At 48.9% G+C, this 16,344-nt stretch overlaps 1 protein-coding gene across 1 annotated transcript in view; it reads left to right on the top strand.

The window, feature by feature from the left end:
• Window positions 1-15,123, top strand: part of kkv (hyaluronan synthase-like protein kkv) — a 79,348-nt gene extending 64,225 nt beyond the window's left edge. The window contains exons 3-15 of the mRNA XM_089545343.1: window positions 1,027-1,265; window positions 2,092-2,264; window positions 3,276-4,246; window positions 4,829-4,922; window positions 5,019-5,224; window positions 5,698-5,777; window positions 5,926-6,034; window positions 6,908-7,272; window positions 7,872-8,072; window positions 8,645-9,039; window positions 9,382-10,090; window positions 10,897-11,646; window positions 12,964-15,123. Coding sequence (XP_089401469.1) covers window positions 1,027-1,265; window positions 2,092-2,264; window positions 3,276-4,246; window positions 4,829-4,922; window positions 5,019-5,224; window positions 5,698-5,777; window positions 5,926-6,034; window positions 6,908-7,272; window positions 7,872-8,072; window positions 8,645-9,039; window positions 9,382-10,090; window positions 10,897-11,646; window positions 12,964-13,379 — 4,708 coding nt within the window. The 3' untranslated portion in view covers window positions 13,380-15,123. The remainder of the gene's footprint in view (window positions 1-1,026; window positions 1,266-2,091; window positions 2,265-3,275; window positions 4,247-4,828; window positions 4,923-5,018; window positions 5,225-5,697; window positions 5,778-5,925; window positions 6,035-6,907; window positions 7,273-7,871; window positions 8,073-8,644; window positions 9,040-9,381; window positions 10,091-10,896; window positions 11,647-12,963) is intronic.
• Window positions 15,124-16,344: the final 1,221 nt, after the last annotated feature.

Raw genomic sequence — 16,344 nt, 5'->3', positions numbered from 1 at the left:
AGAAAAAGAACTACTCTACTGACGAAGCACTCTCTTCTTCAATATGTTTAAACTAAATAAGGAAACCGTTAGTGCCTGAATGGCCTTTAGTGGACCATTCTTCACGCGACACCGAGCACGCCTGCGGTTTTTAGACCCTGCCAAAAAACTCGTTGCGTCGTTCGAAGGGCAGGTAACCTCTTTCGAAAGGCCCTGTGGCAGGCCATTGTTCGAAGGTAATTCCCGGGACGATGGCCTCAGGTGCCTCTGACTCGGAAAAACTACGCCAGCCGACTTTTTCGGTACGCTTTCAATCCACAGGCCTGCGCGGCCAGTTGTGACAGCGCAATGGGGCTCTTGACCTGCTTACGCGCATAACCCTATCCAGCTTGAGAAACATTAGATACGGTTGCGTCGCCCTTTTATTTTCTTATACTTTCCATCACCCAGCAAGAAACAGATCAACTTGATCGTAAATACAGCTAATTGCAGTCAACCACAACAACAGATGCAAGCTGATGAACACGAATAAATGGTCAGCAGGAAGGAAGCGGAGAAGAATGGTGGGAAAAAGAACGTTTTTGTGGTATGGACTAGAGTAACCTGTTTACTGGGGATGAAACAGACAGCCAAAGAAACAATGGTGGACGCGACTATGGCCTTTGCATAGTAGCGCAGTTCGCTGTACCTCCATATTTCTAGTTACATAAAAACACGGACCAGCAAGCCAGGTTTCGCACGTTGTGAGCATTTCTTTTTAATTTATATGGGCAGAAAACTCCCAGCCTTCATTTCTCTCTCCCTTTCTGCCTCTTGCAATAATTCTTTGGAAGTTAGAAGGTGGCGTAACGGTATTTACAAAATATGCTGGTAATAGGTTGTTCGCAATGCCGCATAGCGCACTAAGAGCAGATCAGTGGGAGGGGCCTTCGTTCTGAAGAGAACGTGACGTCACTAACTGATGATGATGATGATGATACTTCAGCAAGTGCGCGGAGGCTGTACTGGGCCCGTTGCTCACGCTTCTTGTTTCCTCCTCTCGTGCAGCCGGCGGAACAGCCAGGACAACAAAGGATGGGACATCTTCGTGGTGACCCCCAACTCCGAGGATGACGAGACCATCAGCTCCAAATGGGTGGACATCACGCTCAAGGTGATCAAGGTGGCCACCTATTTCATCACCTTCTGCCTGGTGCTCTCTTCGGCGGCCATCTCCAAGGGCACCCTGCTCTTCATCGTCTCCCACATTGCCAAGAGGACCGTGCCCGTCTGCCGGAACGGACTCGGTGAGTGGACGACGACCGCAAGGGCAAAGCACGCACCATTAAATCCGTTTGCGCACCACATCTTTGTTGATTATTAATTGGGACGTGCACATGCTTCATAAACCAAGTGCTCGTTTAACGATTGTGGGTTTAGCAAAGTCAAGATGTTTTTGAATGCGCCTGCCTTATAAAATGCTTTGGATTATTAAAAGCGACAACGATAACAATAATGACACAGGGTTTTCGTTAAACGTTGCAAGCCAGATGCTCTTGCTGAAGATTACAGCGCGACACATTGAAAGACGACAAATCGAACACAAACAGAGCGCTAACTCGCAGCTATGTTGTCTTTGTTTTGATCTATCTCCTACCGTTGTGCTTTGCGCATGATGGGCTTAGGGTTGCCATGTGCCATTCAACTCAACGCAACACATCTTCTACCCTGTTCTACCTGTCGTCTTTCATTGTGTCGAGCTTAAAGCCTCAGTGTGAACGTTTACCAGCCAGCCAAGCTTACTGCATTATCAATCCAGACGTCACTGCTACGTTTTTTTTTTTTTGAAACAGTGGATCTGCAAAAAACAAACTTGCAAAACACAAGGATGACACGCAAAGCCGTGTGGACTGCTATGCCTGTTGTATTTCCGCGGTAGCGAACAAAATGATCGGCTACCGGTGGGTTTCATCTGCGTGTGGCAAGAAATTAAAAAGAAATTGACAAAGCGCTTCTTTTTTATCGGGATCAACACGTGCGATTAGCAGAATTGCTATGAAAGCAAGAGGTGGGAAGATAGCTTGGAATTATTAGAATCTAATCTCAAGCATGTCTTTTGTTTTTTTGTTGCAGCCGTTGAACGTGATAAGGACCATGAGGCAACCATATCGGACATTGAAAAGATTGCGTGGCTGTGGGTTCTCTTTTTCATTCTCATCATCCCGGAGCTATTCACACTTTTCCGAAGCAGCAGGATATGTGTCTTCAAGTCCTACAGGCGGCCAGACAAGAGCACTTTCTTCGTCGTAAGTGCTTTACACGCTTGCCTTGACCTGAGTGTACAGCACTACCGTGCATATCTTCACTCGATCTTGGCGACAGGTTGCTCTATAATGCAAGCATTCACACAAAAACACCAAAATTAAAGCATTAATGTCTTCGGGTTCCCTGGGAAGGCATAAAGAGTGGCCTGCGCATTTATTTGACTGCAAAAAACCTTTGTACGCGAATAATTTTTCTCTCCATGCATTTCGATGGCGATGATACGTGCATCGTTGGCCTTTGTATTTTCATAGTCTTATGAGCTCTCACATAAGCAACGCGCCTAACTCCCATAACTATAATAGATAACGCACAGCGACAAAGGACCAATAATTTCAGATTTTAATGTTCGGATCCCAGTTGTTTCACAGTGAACGCATGACTAATGCGCGTTCTCTTCGTTTTCTTACATGCGTACGCACGTAGTCTCGGGTTTACAAATAAGTTTTAGTTTTAGTTTCTGAAGGGTCTTCTGACAGTAAGCGGTTGCTGGGCGCACATACAGTATCACTTCATGATCTAAAACTGAAAAAAATTGCGGAATTATTTTCATTTGGTACTTTTCGTAACTGAGAAGTGCGATTTTAATCCTTTTAAAAATTACTGGCGCTTGGAGAGCTGTTCTCAATTCCTACACCTGAGGATTAAACCTACGCACTAACGGTTGACACTAACTGCACTCCAGCTTAACTGGTGGTTGGATTCAGGCAGTATATATTTATTTGTTATGCATACTTTCAAGGCCCGTAAGCGCTACAGAAAGGAGTGGTGAGTTTGTTACATTAATTGCACAAAAAAAATTTTAAGGCACTTTCAACCGCGGTCTTGAAGTGAATGGCATCACAAATGGAGACTGTGGAGGCGGGAAGGTGGTTCCATTCAGTAGCTGTTCTTGGCAAAAAGGAAGAATGGTACGAATTAGTGCGGCAAGTTGGCACTTCAACCTTGTGTTGGTGGTCGATGCGAGATGACACAGCTTCCTACTTCTTTCTAAGGTGTTCCTCATGGAGACGCTGCACACAGTCGGACTCTGCATGCTCGTCTTCGTGGTTCTTCCCGATCTGGACGTGGTCAAGGGCGCCATGCTCACCAACTGCGTCTGCTTCGTGCCGGGCTTCTTCAGCATGCTGTCGCACTACAAGGGAGAAAGCAAGCGCTTCGCCAAGATCGTGCTCGACGCGCTCAGCCTGATGGCTCAGGCAACCGGGTTCGTCATCTGGCCCTGGGTCGTCACCGGCCCGCGGACGTGGGCCGTGCCCATAGCCGTGTTCCTCACGTCCTTCCGCTGGTGGGAGAACTACGTGGACCGCCGCTCTCCCGTTCGGTTCGTCGCCCGACTCGCCGAGATGAAGGATGACCTCCGGAAGAGCCGCTACTTCACCTACATCTTCGTCTCCAGCTGGAAGATCCTGGTCATCATCTGCTGCATGCTGGGCTTCATGAATCTGACGCTGGACAACGTCCTCACCATATTCCGCAACTTTGGAGCCGGATTCCGCACGCACAAGATCGACGTGGTACAGATACGAAGACAAACACTGGGTGACCTCCCGGATCTGCCGACGGCGAGTCCTTTGGACGACGACGTGACCATAGTGGCCAGCGAGTGGACGCCCATCTTCGTCGCCGCCATCCAAGTCCTGTCCAGCCTGCTGTGTTACGTGTCGGCCAAGTTCGCTTGCAAGATCTGCATCCAGGGCTTCAGCTTCGCCTTTCCAGTAAGCCTCACCATCCCAGTGTCCATATCGCTGCTTATTGCGGCGTGCGGTATGAGGACAGAGGACGTGTGCTTCTTTGAGAACTACATTCCCAAGTACCTGTTCTGGAGGTGCCCCGCGGGAGAGTTCTTCCAGGAGTTCATCACAACTCAGCACGCGTGGATATGGCTTGCCTGGCTGCTATCGCAGACCTGGATAGCGGTGCACATTTGGATGCCGAAGTGCGAGAGGCTGGCCACAACTGAGAAGTGAGTTGCTGCTTTTGAAACCCGTTATAAGCCAGCACTACACAGCCTTTGGTCATCGTTTTGTATTCACACAACCGCATTTTCGAAGCAACTTGTGAAAGTATGCAGCATTTAACGTGTGCCGTTATGAGCTCTAGAAGAAATGCGTGGCAGGTGGATCTCTAACGTTGAGACGTAAGCAGCCCCCCCCCCCCCCCTTTTTTTTTCTCCACTCCTTCAGGCTCAGCTGTACCGCATAAAAATGATGTCAGTTTATTCCTGTGGGGAAAGCAAACGATGTCATGATGTGTGAAGCCGTCATCATGCCTTCTTCCGATATTTGATCGTGCTCGTTTAGGAAACATAGTTTCTTGCACAATACTCGGATTTAGACGGAGTTTGTGCAACCATTGCTTAAGTGTCTTGGTACCCTGGAAACTACAATGTGTGTGCACGCATTATGCGAGCACACCTTGAAACAGTATGTCGTTTTGAGAAGTGAAAGGCGGTGGGTCTCAAATCATGCTCAGAGACCAGTAAACAGACTGTACACCCAACATCTTTGCACGGAAGAAAATAAACTCCAGAATTTCTTCCTCCCAGGCTCTTCGTGAACCCAATGTACTGTGGCGCCCTGATTGACCAGTCTCTAGCTTTGAACCGGAGGAGGGATGACGAAGGTGAAATCAAGAGTGACGTAAGCAACTTTTGCACGTTAACACAAAAACTTATTCTCCTGGTGGCGCAGCAATGCGTTGCAAAGTTTGACGTTTATTTTGCGTTGCTTTCGCAGGAGCTTGCCTTGGACCAGCACGACGACAACGACATCTCGCAGTACTACGAAACGATATCGATCCAGACCGAGTCCTCGAGCAACCAGAACGGCCGGACAGCTTCGTGCGCCAAAACAACGGACCACATCATTCGGATCTATGCCTGTGCAACCATGTGGCACGAGACAGCCGAGGAGATGATTCAGATGTTAAAGTCTGTTATCAGGTGCGTGCGGCACCCTTGGGCACTAGTTAGCACTAGCATCTTTCGTATTCTCACACGTTGCGCATTTTTGTATTTTAGCTTCTTTTTCTGTGCATAATGAATCTATGACGTTCTCCGGAATGAAGCTGCAGTTTTTCCAGAATGCAGCTGACTACACATTAAAGCAAAGCATTCAACAGCCCTTTATGCTGGTGTCAACCATGTAGTATGTGAAGAAGGATGGTAATGACGCCTATGGAACTAATATAAACCACCCACAAAGCCTCATTTGTCGCCACGACAGAAACATGTCGTTCGCGTTAAAACATCGGCACAGCACCACCGCGGTTCACCACCACCAGCGGTTTTCACCGCCGAGTTCATAATGACGCCTTTCATATTAAGGTTCCCCCCCCCCCCCTCCTCATTTCTCTCTTCGCGCTTAATATTTTTTAGGCTGATACATTATTGAACTGTTTGTAATATCTGTGCAGGATGGATGAGGACCAAAGTGCCAGGAGAAATGCTCAAAAGTACCTGCGTATTGTCGACCCGGATTACTACGAATTTGAAGGTACATTTTCAACAACCGTCGCTAATATTACTCGACCGTACTTAAGACTAAGCAAAGAAAACGCTTCTGCAGACACTGTTGAGCACAACACGTATCATGTTTCGCAGAGCACTTATAGATGCTCGTTTTCGTGCTCTTCTCACGTCAGTTCACGTCTTCTTCGACGACGCCTTTGAATTGAGCGATGACAACGATGAAGAGATGGTCGTAAACCGTTTCGTCAAGCAGATGGTGCGAGTGATCGACACAGCTGCTAGGTAAGTGAATTCTCTTTTCGCATCACAACTTAAGGTGTAATGATGCACAACATTCGCCACAAACCTTGAACACATCAATAATGCTCGGAAGTTGGCATTTACTTTCAGTAACTAAGCTTGTTTAAGTATTTCAAACAGAATGCATGCTGTCCTCCCGCAACTGCTGCTTTCAGATTTATCGTCTGAGTAATTTTATTTGTTGATTGATTTGTTCTTAGCCTTTGAATTATCACTCCACTTAACATAAATGTGCTGAGAACTTAACAATAGTCCTTGCTTTTTCTCCTACTTTTTTTAAAAGAAATTAATCGCTAGCAAATTATATTCACTACTGAAGCAAAATTCTTGCCGAGTGTCGCAGATTGAAGCAAGCTTCCTTAGATGTAATATTTCCCAGAACGTCACTCAGCTGCCCAGTTTCCGGAACTGTTACCGGCTTTCGAGCTGTGCGTTAAGCCGAACGGCGTCCTCGAATTATGGGTGTGCATTCACACGGGGGCCGTCAGAAAAACCGCAAGGGTTTACTGAGTTGAGTTGAGTTTAATGGCGCATAACGCATGGGTTCACTATTCGTCAACTGGCGACGTGTGCAAAAAGCTATCTTTGCCGTTTGAAAAGCGGCCAGGTGGGATTCCTAACGCAAGCCCGCTGATTCGAAGTAATAAAAGCATTGACAAGATCGTGGAATCATAGCTGGCTAGTTGGCGATTTGTTTTAGAGTCCGCAAGATGCCTTGCATGTGGTGTTTTTGGGACAGTCAGACTAGCATGTCTGCTCCTGGTACGTCGTACTGCTGTCCGATGGCAGCGAAAGCAGAAAACTACTTGGAAACATAGCCTCTTGCCCTTTGTTAATTCGCCGCTCGGCTCGCAGTAATGTGCACCAGTGCAACATCCGGCTGAAGCCCCCCAAGAAGCTGCCAACGCCGTACGGGGGCCGCCTGGTGTGGCAGATGCCGGGAAAGAACAAGCTCATCGCGCACCTCAAGGACAAGGGCAAGATCAGGCACCGAAAGCGCTGGTCGCAGGTCATGTACATGTACTACCTGCTGGGCCACAAACTCATGGAGCTGCCCGTCGACGTGAGCCGCAAGGCCGTCATGGCCGAGAACACCTTCATCCTCGCCCTGGACGGAGACATCAACTTCCGGCCGCACGCCGTGCAGCTCCTGGTCGACTTGATGAAGAAGAACCGCGGTCTGGGCGCTGCCTGCGGACGCATCCACCCGGTCGGAACAGGTGCGCCTGTCACTGCGCATACATCTAGCGGCCACGAGTTTACTGTATTCTTTTTTGCAAGCTACATTTTCTAACAAACCTGGCGACAAGGTGATAACGAAGACTTGTTTTTAGGAACGACATAATATTCCATTATATTCCAGGACACGCAACGTGAACTATACTTGCCATGCTCCTTTTTATCTGCCTTTTTTAGACACAATTTACTAACGCTATACACTATGATACCCCAACTATAAACTACACAACACAAACCGCCATCACTGCAATGTCTAAGCGGTAGCAAACTATTTGTACGCGATACAACCTAGAAAGCAGGCATGAACTCTCAAGTTGTGAGCAACTAGAAAATTTTACACGTGTATTTCATAGGACTCACTCGAGCAAGGATATTAGTTCAACCACACAAATACGCAAGTAAAGACTATCATGTGTGCCTGTGCTGTTACTAAGCTCTTGCTGTCACAGAACGCTTACTGCACCAATAACAGATTCTCGTATGCCATATTTCAGCTGTTGCGGATGGAGTCGTTCCCGTGAATGAATTATCGTCAAGTGGCGTACGACTGAGGCGAAGTGTACGCGCGTATCCCCTGCAGGTCCCATGGTGTGGTACCAGAAGTTCGAGTACGCCATCGGTCACTGGCTGCAGAAAGCCACTGAGCACATGATCGGCTGCGTGCTTTGTAGCCCCGGATGTTTCTCCCTCTTCCGTGCAAAGGCCCTCATGGACGACAATGTGATGCGGCGGTACACCACCCGCTCGGACGAGGCGCTCCACTACGTGCAATACGATCAAGGTACGACTACTACACCTCGCGCTGACCAATGCTAGGTCTGGCCACTTCGCATCGGGCTGGACATGTCAGCTCTTGTGCAGCGTTCAGACATGCGTTAATTTCACGGTGTGAACGCAGGCAGACATTGGGCTTGTGCAGGGTAGTGTGGATGGTAAATCACGTGGTGTTGCGTGATGCCAAGTGCGAATTTTCATTGCTAGCACATAACCTCAGAAGCAGCCGTTTCATGGGGTGTTTACAAATATGGGTGGCATGATGCCCATGAGGTAGTCGGCAACGATTTTGTCGCACACAACTGTAGTGGTCATTTGTATACACCGCACAACTCGTAATAAATTATGTACAGTGCCCCGCATTTTAACGCAAGCTGCATAGCGTACAAAGGGCGCCTTAAAGGAGGATGCTGTTGAAATGAGGTTGCCTGGCATTTTTGAAGGCAAACCAATGTCTCTGTGAACTGCAATGGACCAAATGAAATGCTCGCACTTACCAATGAGCCAGAACTTAGAGCAAAATAAAGTTTTCTCTGTTTGTCTTGCTCTTACCGGACATGTGCAACTTACTTCTCGCAGGGGAAGATCGTTGGCTGTGCACACTGCTGCTGCAGCGAGGCTACCGAGTCGAGTACAGCGCCGCCTCCGACGCCTACACACACTGCCCCGAAGGGTTCGGAGAGTTCTACACGCAGCGTCGTCGCTGGGCGCCCTCGACCATGGCCAACATCATGGACCTGCTGGGCGACTACAAGCGGACCGTGGCCATCAACGACAACATCTCGTTCCCTTACATCGTGTACCAGGGCATGCTCATGGTGGGCACCATCCTGGGCCCCGGAACTATCTTCCTCATGTTGGTCGGTGCCATGGTGGCCGCCTTCAAGATCTCCAACTGGATCTCGTTCTCGTACAACATCGTGCCCATCCTGCTCTTCATGCTTATTTGCTTCACCACCAAGAACGATATACAGGTAGGCTGCCGCTTCTGCGATCTCAGGGGCCTGAGTGGCACTTGGTGTTGAAATAAAATGGTTTAATTAGATATACATGCCCAGAAAGAAGAAGGCTACTTAAGTAAAGCTACTTGAGCTTAAGTAAAGCTACTTCAGCAAAATAAGTTTTCACAGAGTAATGCTGACATAGCTTCTGAACAAACCCGTGTTTTCCGGCAAGCTGGTAAGGTACCGTTTTGTCATGTGTCATAAGGGCTTTCTTAAAGGACATGAGCGCGATGCATTCATATCAAAGAATTTATCACAAGGTGCACGTACCATGCTGCCTCACATTCCTGTGCCCTTCTTTTCCTCCTGCAGATCATAGTGGCACAAATAATGAGCGCCTCCTACGCACTGCTCATGATGGCCGTGCTCGTGGGTACAGCCATTCAGATATCCGAGGACGGTGTCGGCTCCCCCTCTGCCATCTTCCTGATATCTTTATCGGGTAGCTTCTTCGTAGCAGCACTAATGCATCCGCAGGAGTTCATGTGCATCGTACCGGGCCTGCTATACTTCCTCAGCGTCCCCTCTATGTACCTCCTCCTGATCCTCTACTCCCTGATCAACCTGAACGTCGTCACCTGGGGCACACGCGAGGTACAGACCAAGAAGACCAAGAAAGAGATGGAGGAAGAGCGCAAGCTCGAGGAAGAAATGAAGAAGAAAAAGAAAAAGGGCGGCCTCCTGGGCCTCCTGGACCTCGGGAACAAGAACAACGACGAGAGCCTGTTCGGGCTTCCGGGGCTGTTCACGTGCATGATATGCTCGAACCCCAACAACCGCGAGGAGAAGGTGCATCTGGCCAGAATCAGCGACCAGCTCGACAACCTCAGCAAGAAGATCAGCAGTGTGGAGAGGCAGTTGGAGATTGTGCACGGCGTGCCACCTCAGAGACGCAAGCCTGCAGCGCACGGGCGCAGCTCGAGGCAGTCGGAAGGCGGCCTATCGGTGCTCAACGAGGACGCGGAAGAGGACGGCAACGAATACGGCAGTGACACGTGCGGGTCGCTCAGCGAACAGCTTGGTGAGTGCACGCCGCGTGATTATTGCCTCACATATATATCATTCATAATAAGCTTTGTTTGGTTTGGTTTATTGGTTTATTGGGGTTTAACGTTCCAAAGCAGCTAAGGCTATGAGGGACGCCGTAGTGAAGGGCTCCGGAAATTTAGACCACCCGGGGTTCTTTAACGTGCACTGACATCGCACAGCACACGGGCCTCTAGAATTTCGCCTTCATCGAAATTCAGCCACCGCGGCCGGGGTCGAACCTGCATCTTTCGGGTCAGCAGCCGAGCGCCGTAACCACTGAGCCACCGATGGCTGACTGCTAAACTGTTCGAATGTGCAAATGGTCCCGTCTTGTGCGGATTTGAAAGAAGGCAAAGGTGAATGATACTTCGCATCGTGATAAATTACACAATCAGTAAGCGCGAAATTAAAAAAAATCCGATGTTTGGTTTGGTTTACGGGGGTTTAACGTCCCAAAGCGACTCGGGCTATGAGGAACGCCGTAGTGAAGGGCTCCGGAAATTTTAACCACCTGGGGTTTTTTAACGTGCGCTGACATCGCACAGTGCCCGGGCCTCTAGAATTTCGCCTCAGTCGAAATTCGACCGCCGCGGCCGGGATCCAACCCGCGTTTTTCGGGTCAACAGCCATGTGCCGTAACCACTGAGCTACCGCGGCGGCAAAGTTTATGCTTTAACATCACAGTAAGACGTAGAGACCGGCACTGAACTTTTGCTATAGCGATGAGCGCATAAAGAAACTCTCTAGGAGATCATAATATATAAAATGCCGCGCCGCATTCTTCTTTCATTTGTGCAGAACCACGCCAGGAGAGAGACGACCTAATCAACCCGTACTGGATCGAAGACAAAGAGCTCAAAAGGGGCGAGGTTGAATACCTGCCAGGACCGGAGATCCAGTTCTGGAAGGACCTTATAGAGAAGTACTTGTTCCCCATCGATGAGAACAAAGAGGAACAAGCCCGGATTGCGGCCGACCTCAAGGAACTGCGCAACCGTGTGGTCTTTGCCTTCTTCATGCTCAACGCTCTGTTCATCCTCATCGTGTTCCTGCTGCAGCTCAACAAGAAACAACTCCACGTCAACTGGCCTCTGGGAGTCAAGACAAACATCACCTTCATACCGGACACGTCTCAAGTGGTAATCGAGAAGGAACATCTGCAACTAGAGCCAATCGGTCTCATCTTCGTGATCTTCTTCGCCATCATTATGGTGATACAGTTCACCGGAATGCTGTTCCATCGTTTCGAGACCCTGTCGCACATCTTGGCATCCATCGAGCTGTCCTGCTGCCAGCAGAAGGTGGAGGACGTCAGCGATGACGCGTTCATTGACCGAAACGCCATACAGATCGCCAGGCAGCTACAGAGGCTAAAGGGCATAGATGAAGATGACGACAACAGCGACGAGTACTTGGGTCCTGAGCGACTCGAGCGCCGAAAGACAATCCAGAACCTTGAGAAGCGCCGGCATCAAAGAGCAAGGACTGGGACCCTGGATGTGGCCTTCCGAAAAAGGTTTATGAGCATCAACGCTGTTGATACAGAAGGTGAGCGAAAATTAGTCCGACAATCTCACTGACTAAACCACTCTGACTGTAATCCCTCTTTAATTTCTTCCTCTGCTCGGTGAGGACCGTTGTAAACCACTGGGGCCGATTATATTGGGTATAGTTTCTATCTCAAGCCTAGCTATTGTTGGCTGTGCAAGGGTACGAGCTTCTGTTTAACAAAGCACCTCAAGAAACCGATGCACGTGTATGCTATGAATTTAATTTCGCCGAAATGCGCAAGACGCTGCATTATAACACTCCTCCGTGCGTCGATAATCTTCTGATATGTAAGAACCGTAGGAAGTAGTGGGCTGAGAAAACAGAAAAGCCCATGTTGCCAATGCTCATCGAAACTCGTCAAGACCGTCTTGTTCCACTGTCCCTTGCTCATTTTTTTCTTCATCATATGTGATTTTTGTACTTCTAGTCGTATGAAAACTCGTTATCAAATTGGATACGCGGTATTTGGGCCTACGATACATGCACAGGCATGGAGCAGTAAAAAAAATAAATGGATGTTTTGATACAAATCTTGTCAGAGTTCAGTCCAGTTGCATCAAGCCGACCACCAAAACAGTGTGTCTTAACTACACGGTATCCCACACGATGTCTTAACTACTCGAGCTTGATTACACTCATATCATTTCAGATTAGATTGGAGGAGACATACGGTACTCCCTTCGTCAAAGATATGCATCCCACCGTGTTTCTTTCTGGGCCATGCAGTGTAACTCGTTTTGCATCGTCAGCGTTCTAAGTCTCTCTACTATACGACAGGAACTAATGCTAGTGGTGGTAGAGAGCACCGCTATACTTTTTAGAAGTATAGCTTTTGGCCTGCATATTTTTATCAAATTCTGTAAATTCACACTGCATACATGGCTTCACAAAGAAGCAGTAACAAAATCAACAGTCATGCTTTAACTCTGCATCTTTGTTAGCAGTCGACTAGAGCTGTGCTCCACGTCATTTCTAGCACCATCACCAATGCCAATACTCTGCGGCCTATGACCTCAGGAGAGGGCGCGGTGTCGTATTTCAATGAGCCGCATTCACAAGTGGGCTTGCAAACGATCAACTAGCGTCTTTTAAGTGTCGTATGTGCGCAAGGTTGCCGTGTGTCAGCAATAGTGAAGAAGGCGCTGATGTATTCTCGTGTTACCATGATGTTTTTACTGCTCTTTAGCAGGACTGCTTTATCACACGCTCAGTGTCATCTAAATGCTACCGCATCTAACCGCCTATACACTCCATCGGTTGACCCGCTTTGCGCTTCAGTGGGATAACAGCCCGCCAATGCATCGGTCCACGCAGGAACACCAGTGCTGAGTGGCCTGCGGCGTTTCAGCCGCAACCGGGACACGCTGCGCGCGCTCGAGGTGCGGCGGAACACGGTGCTGGCCAACCACAGCAAGATGCAGACGCTGGGAGCCAAGAACCAATACTCGGCCGCCGCCGCCGCGGCCGCAGGCAGCGGTGGTCCCCCTGGCATGCGCTCGCGCCACCGCAACAACAACGTTCCCGCCGAGCGCGTGTTTGCCGCCGCCAACGGCGAGGGCTACACCAACGACGCGTACGAGACGACCACGCCCGACGTGGACGCGTCGGCCGCGCGCCAGAGCCTACGGCTGCAGGTCTACAACGACCGCAGGAGCAGCGTGGCGAGCTTCGCCGAGGACTCGGAGAGCGGCGCGGCGGCGGCGCGCAAGCCGCGCCACAGCCACATGTGATCTTGGACTACTTGTAGGAGGGAGAGATGATTGTGTGCGTGTGTTGTGCGTACGTGTGCCTGTTGTGTAAGTACGTGTACTAATGACGGCCCAGCGTGGAGTTAATGCTCAGCGGCGAAGGCCCTCCAGCAGAGTCCTGGCAGACGCCGTCGCCGTCAGCCGTTCTAATACAGGCATGGAAACTAAGCGCGCTTGACTTAGGGAGGGCTCGCTGAACCGAATGCGGCGACTGACGTGCCACTGAAGCGCGTCTTGGCGCAGAGTATTTCACGTGCCGACTGCCGAACCGCGCTCCTGATACAAATGGAGGTGTGACGCCTTCGCTCGTAACCGGTGGCTGATCAGGAGCTTGCAGTCTTCCTCTACAGCGGCTTCTTGATGAACGAGGTGTGTTTATGGGGCGTGTGATGTCGACTTAACGGACTGTGGGCTCAGGCATGTGACCCTGCATTGACAAGCTGCGCGTGTTTTCTTGGGTTCGAAACAATAGAATATATGGTTCCGTGCATCTAAATAAGTGACGTTAGGAGGTGGTTAGCACAAACCATGCAGAAAGGACTAAAAACTAACAGAAATCCAGCACTTTGAAGACTTTCCAGGTATATACTTAATTACGCAACGTGTATTGTAAGAGGGGGAGAAATTATTCTTTTCAATGTTATCCTTTTTCTTTTCATTTTCTCTATTCTACCAGGAACGTCTCTTTAATTTCCATCGAACATTCGGGAATGAATCCATGCTGGTCCAGGACAACTAATTCCCTGTCGAGTACTGAAAAATCAAGTTTGAAGATTAAGCATTGCAGTGGCTGGCGAGTAATCGATGCCGTCACGACAAAGGGACGCGCTTTAATCCTAACCTGCAATGGCAGCAGGTCAAGCTGATTCTTCCTTGACGTTATTAGGCCTCGACTACCTTTTCAAGCCAACTTTGTTGCCCAGAATAACATCCGTCGTTCCGCAGCTTCGGTCAGTCACCGGTTATAAAAGCGGTTACGAAGGCGTATAAGTTCGCTTCTTCGTGCCTCGACAAATCGCCGTTGCAGTGCCAGCCTTAGCAAGTCCAGTAGAGAGGCAACAACCGAATTCACAAGTTTGGTTCTCGGAATAAAAAAAAAAAAAAGCGCGCCGTTGCTTGTGCGCCGAACGTTTAGTGCACCGGTGACATACCACACTGCGCTGTTGCGAGAACGCCTAAACAAATATCTGAGAAAACGAACTTCTCCGAAGCGGGAAAGTCACAAAATAGAGCCCAGTAGACTGTTTCCTGTGCTTGGGACAGACAAGTGAATGCACAAAATTGTTTACGTAAGGACTCCAAGGTTTAAGCAGTGCAGTGTTTTTCGTAACGTTTTCATCATCTGTGACCCACATAACTGCGTTAAAACGCCCCCAGTGTCTAGGTGAAGATTGCAAGGGCAAGCAGTGGGACCGTTTCTCCGGTTATCTGTGACCCGCATAGCTGCGTAGATACGCCAGCAAGAAATTATCTGAAGGAGGAGAGCGAACAATGTTCGGTTTGCGTAAGTGTGCAGTCGGCGTTTGTGTTTGCAAGACAGGATTAAAAAATGGCGCTATCCCACGAGGCTGCGTTTCAAAACAAACAGTGCCGTTGTGACTTTTTAACGATGCTCCCGTGCGCGCGCTACCACTGTTAAAACCCGCACCTACTGAGTGCTCATTTTTTTTGTTTTGTCACAAAGTGCCCAGCAATGCTGGGTAAATAAACTGATCACTGCCCAGAGCAGAGTGTCATTATTGTTACTGTTCTTGCTGTCAACATGTACAAAGATGACAATAGGCTATAAAGGAAGACACATGACTGAGAACTAACAGAAGTACAGTCGCTAGAAAAGCTTACAGTGACAGTAAACTGAAGACGCCTTCTGGTGGCCTTCCTCAGGCGAGGAGTGAGTATACAGTGATCAAAGCTCTGCTTTTTTTTACCGCTCTTTCTTGCCTCGCCACAGACGACTCTATTTAGCTCTTATCTGTGTGTGCCTTATTCTTCTACCTTTCGCACTACTGCCAACAAGACGCAGACATTGCAATTCTCCCAAATGTCTGTGTTAATTCATGAGAGAAGCCAACAGCCACCTGGCAGCCTTGACGCCATAGGAAGCATGAGAGGGTTCTCACACAGCTTCCACCCTCGCCGTTCGATGACGTTCTACGTCACATCAGCGGTAACTCAGGACGTGCTACGTCCGCCGCTTAAGAACGTTGGTGGCGCTGATGAACACTCTCAAGGTTAGGTTATTTGTAAACATAAATACCCCCGAAAGCAGAAGGTTTGACAGCCGTCGCCGTAGCTCAGCGGTAGAGCACCGGACGCGTAATTCGGAGGTCGTGGGTTCGGATCCCACCGGCGGCATGTGGTTGATTTTTCTTCTGCTTTTCTAATCAATTAGCTTTAAGCGATAACATATTCAGTAATATTCCAAATTGAACAGCAGCACAAAATAAATAAATAAATTAAAATTCCCCTGTGCCCCTTGGTTTCTGTGGCTGTTGGCTTCTCTCATATTTATAACGAGCTCCTCATTCCCCTTCCCTTGTTTGCTTATATGTTAATTCATGATACGCAAGCCATTTATAGCCCCTTGACATGCCGGTGAGCAACCTGTCGATAACGAAGGTTATGACTCAAGCTCAGGATCGCGCACCTGACTGATCACCTACCTGGTTCCGCGTTTTTTTCTTCTTTTCGCTGACCACGGGATCACAGTAAGTGCGGTATAGATTGCAGTGCATGCCGCAACACGAGAGGCTATCGAGTTCAGTGCACTATGCACGCCTTCGTTATCGGGAAAAGGGCGCAGAAATTCTGTCGCACAGACAGGCAGGTCGTATGAGAAGCATTCGCTAGGAAATGACGGTTGTAAAGAAGGTGCAGAGGCAAACTTGTAAAAAAGAGACAAAAAAAAAAAAACAGGCGTTTAGTTTGTTTATCAACGTGTGAAATG

Source organism: Amblyomma mixtum, chromosome 5, assembly GCF_055824585.1.
Source record: "Amblyomma mixtum isolate Tamu chromosome 5, ASM5582458v1, whole genome shotgun sequence".
Classification (NCBI taxonomy): Eukaryota; Metazoa; Arthropoda; class Arachnida; order Ixodida; family Ixodidae; genus Amblyomma; species Amblyomma mixtum.
The sequence above is the reverse complement of the archived record's forward strand: the minus strand, read 5'-3'. Positions and strand labels throughout refer to the sequence as shown.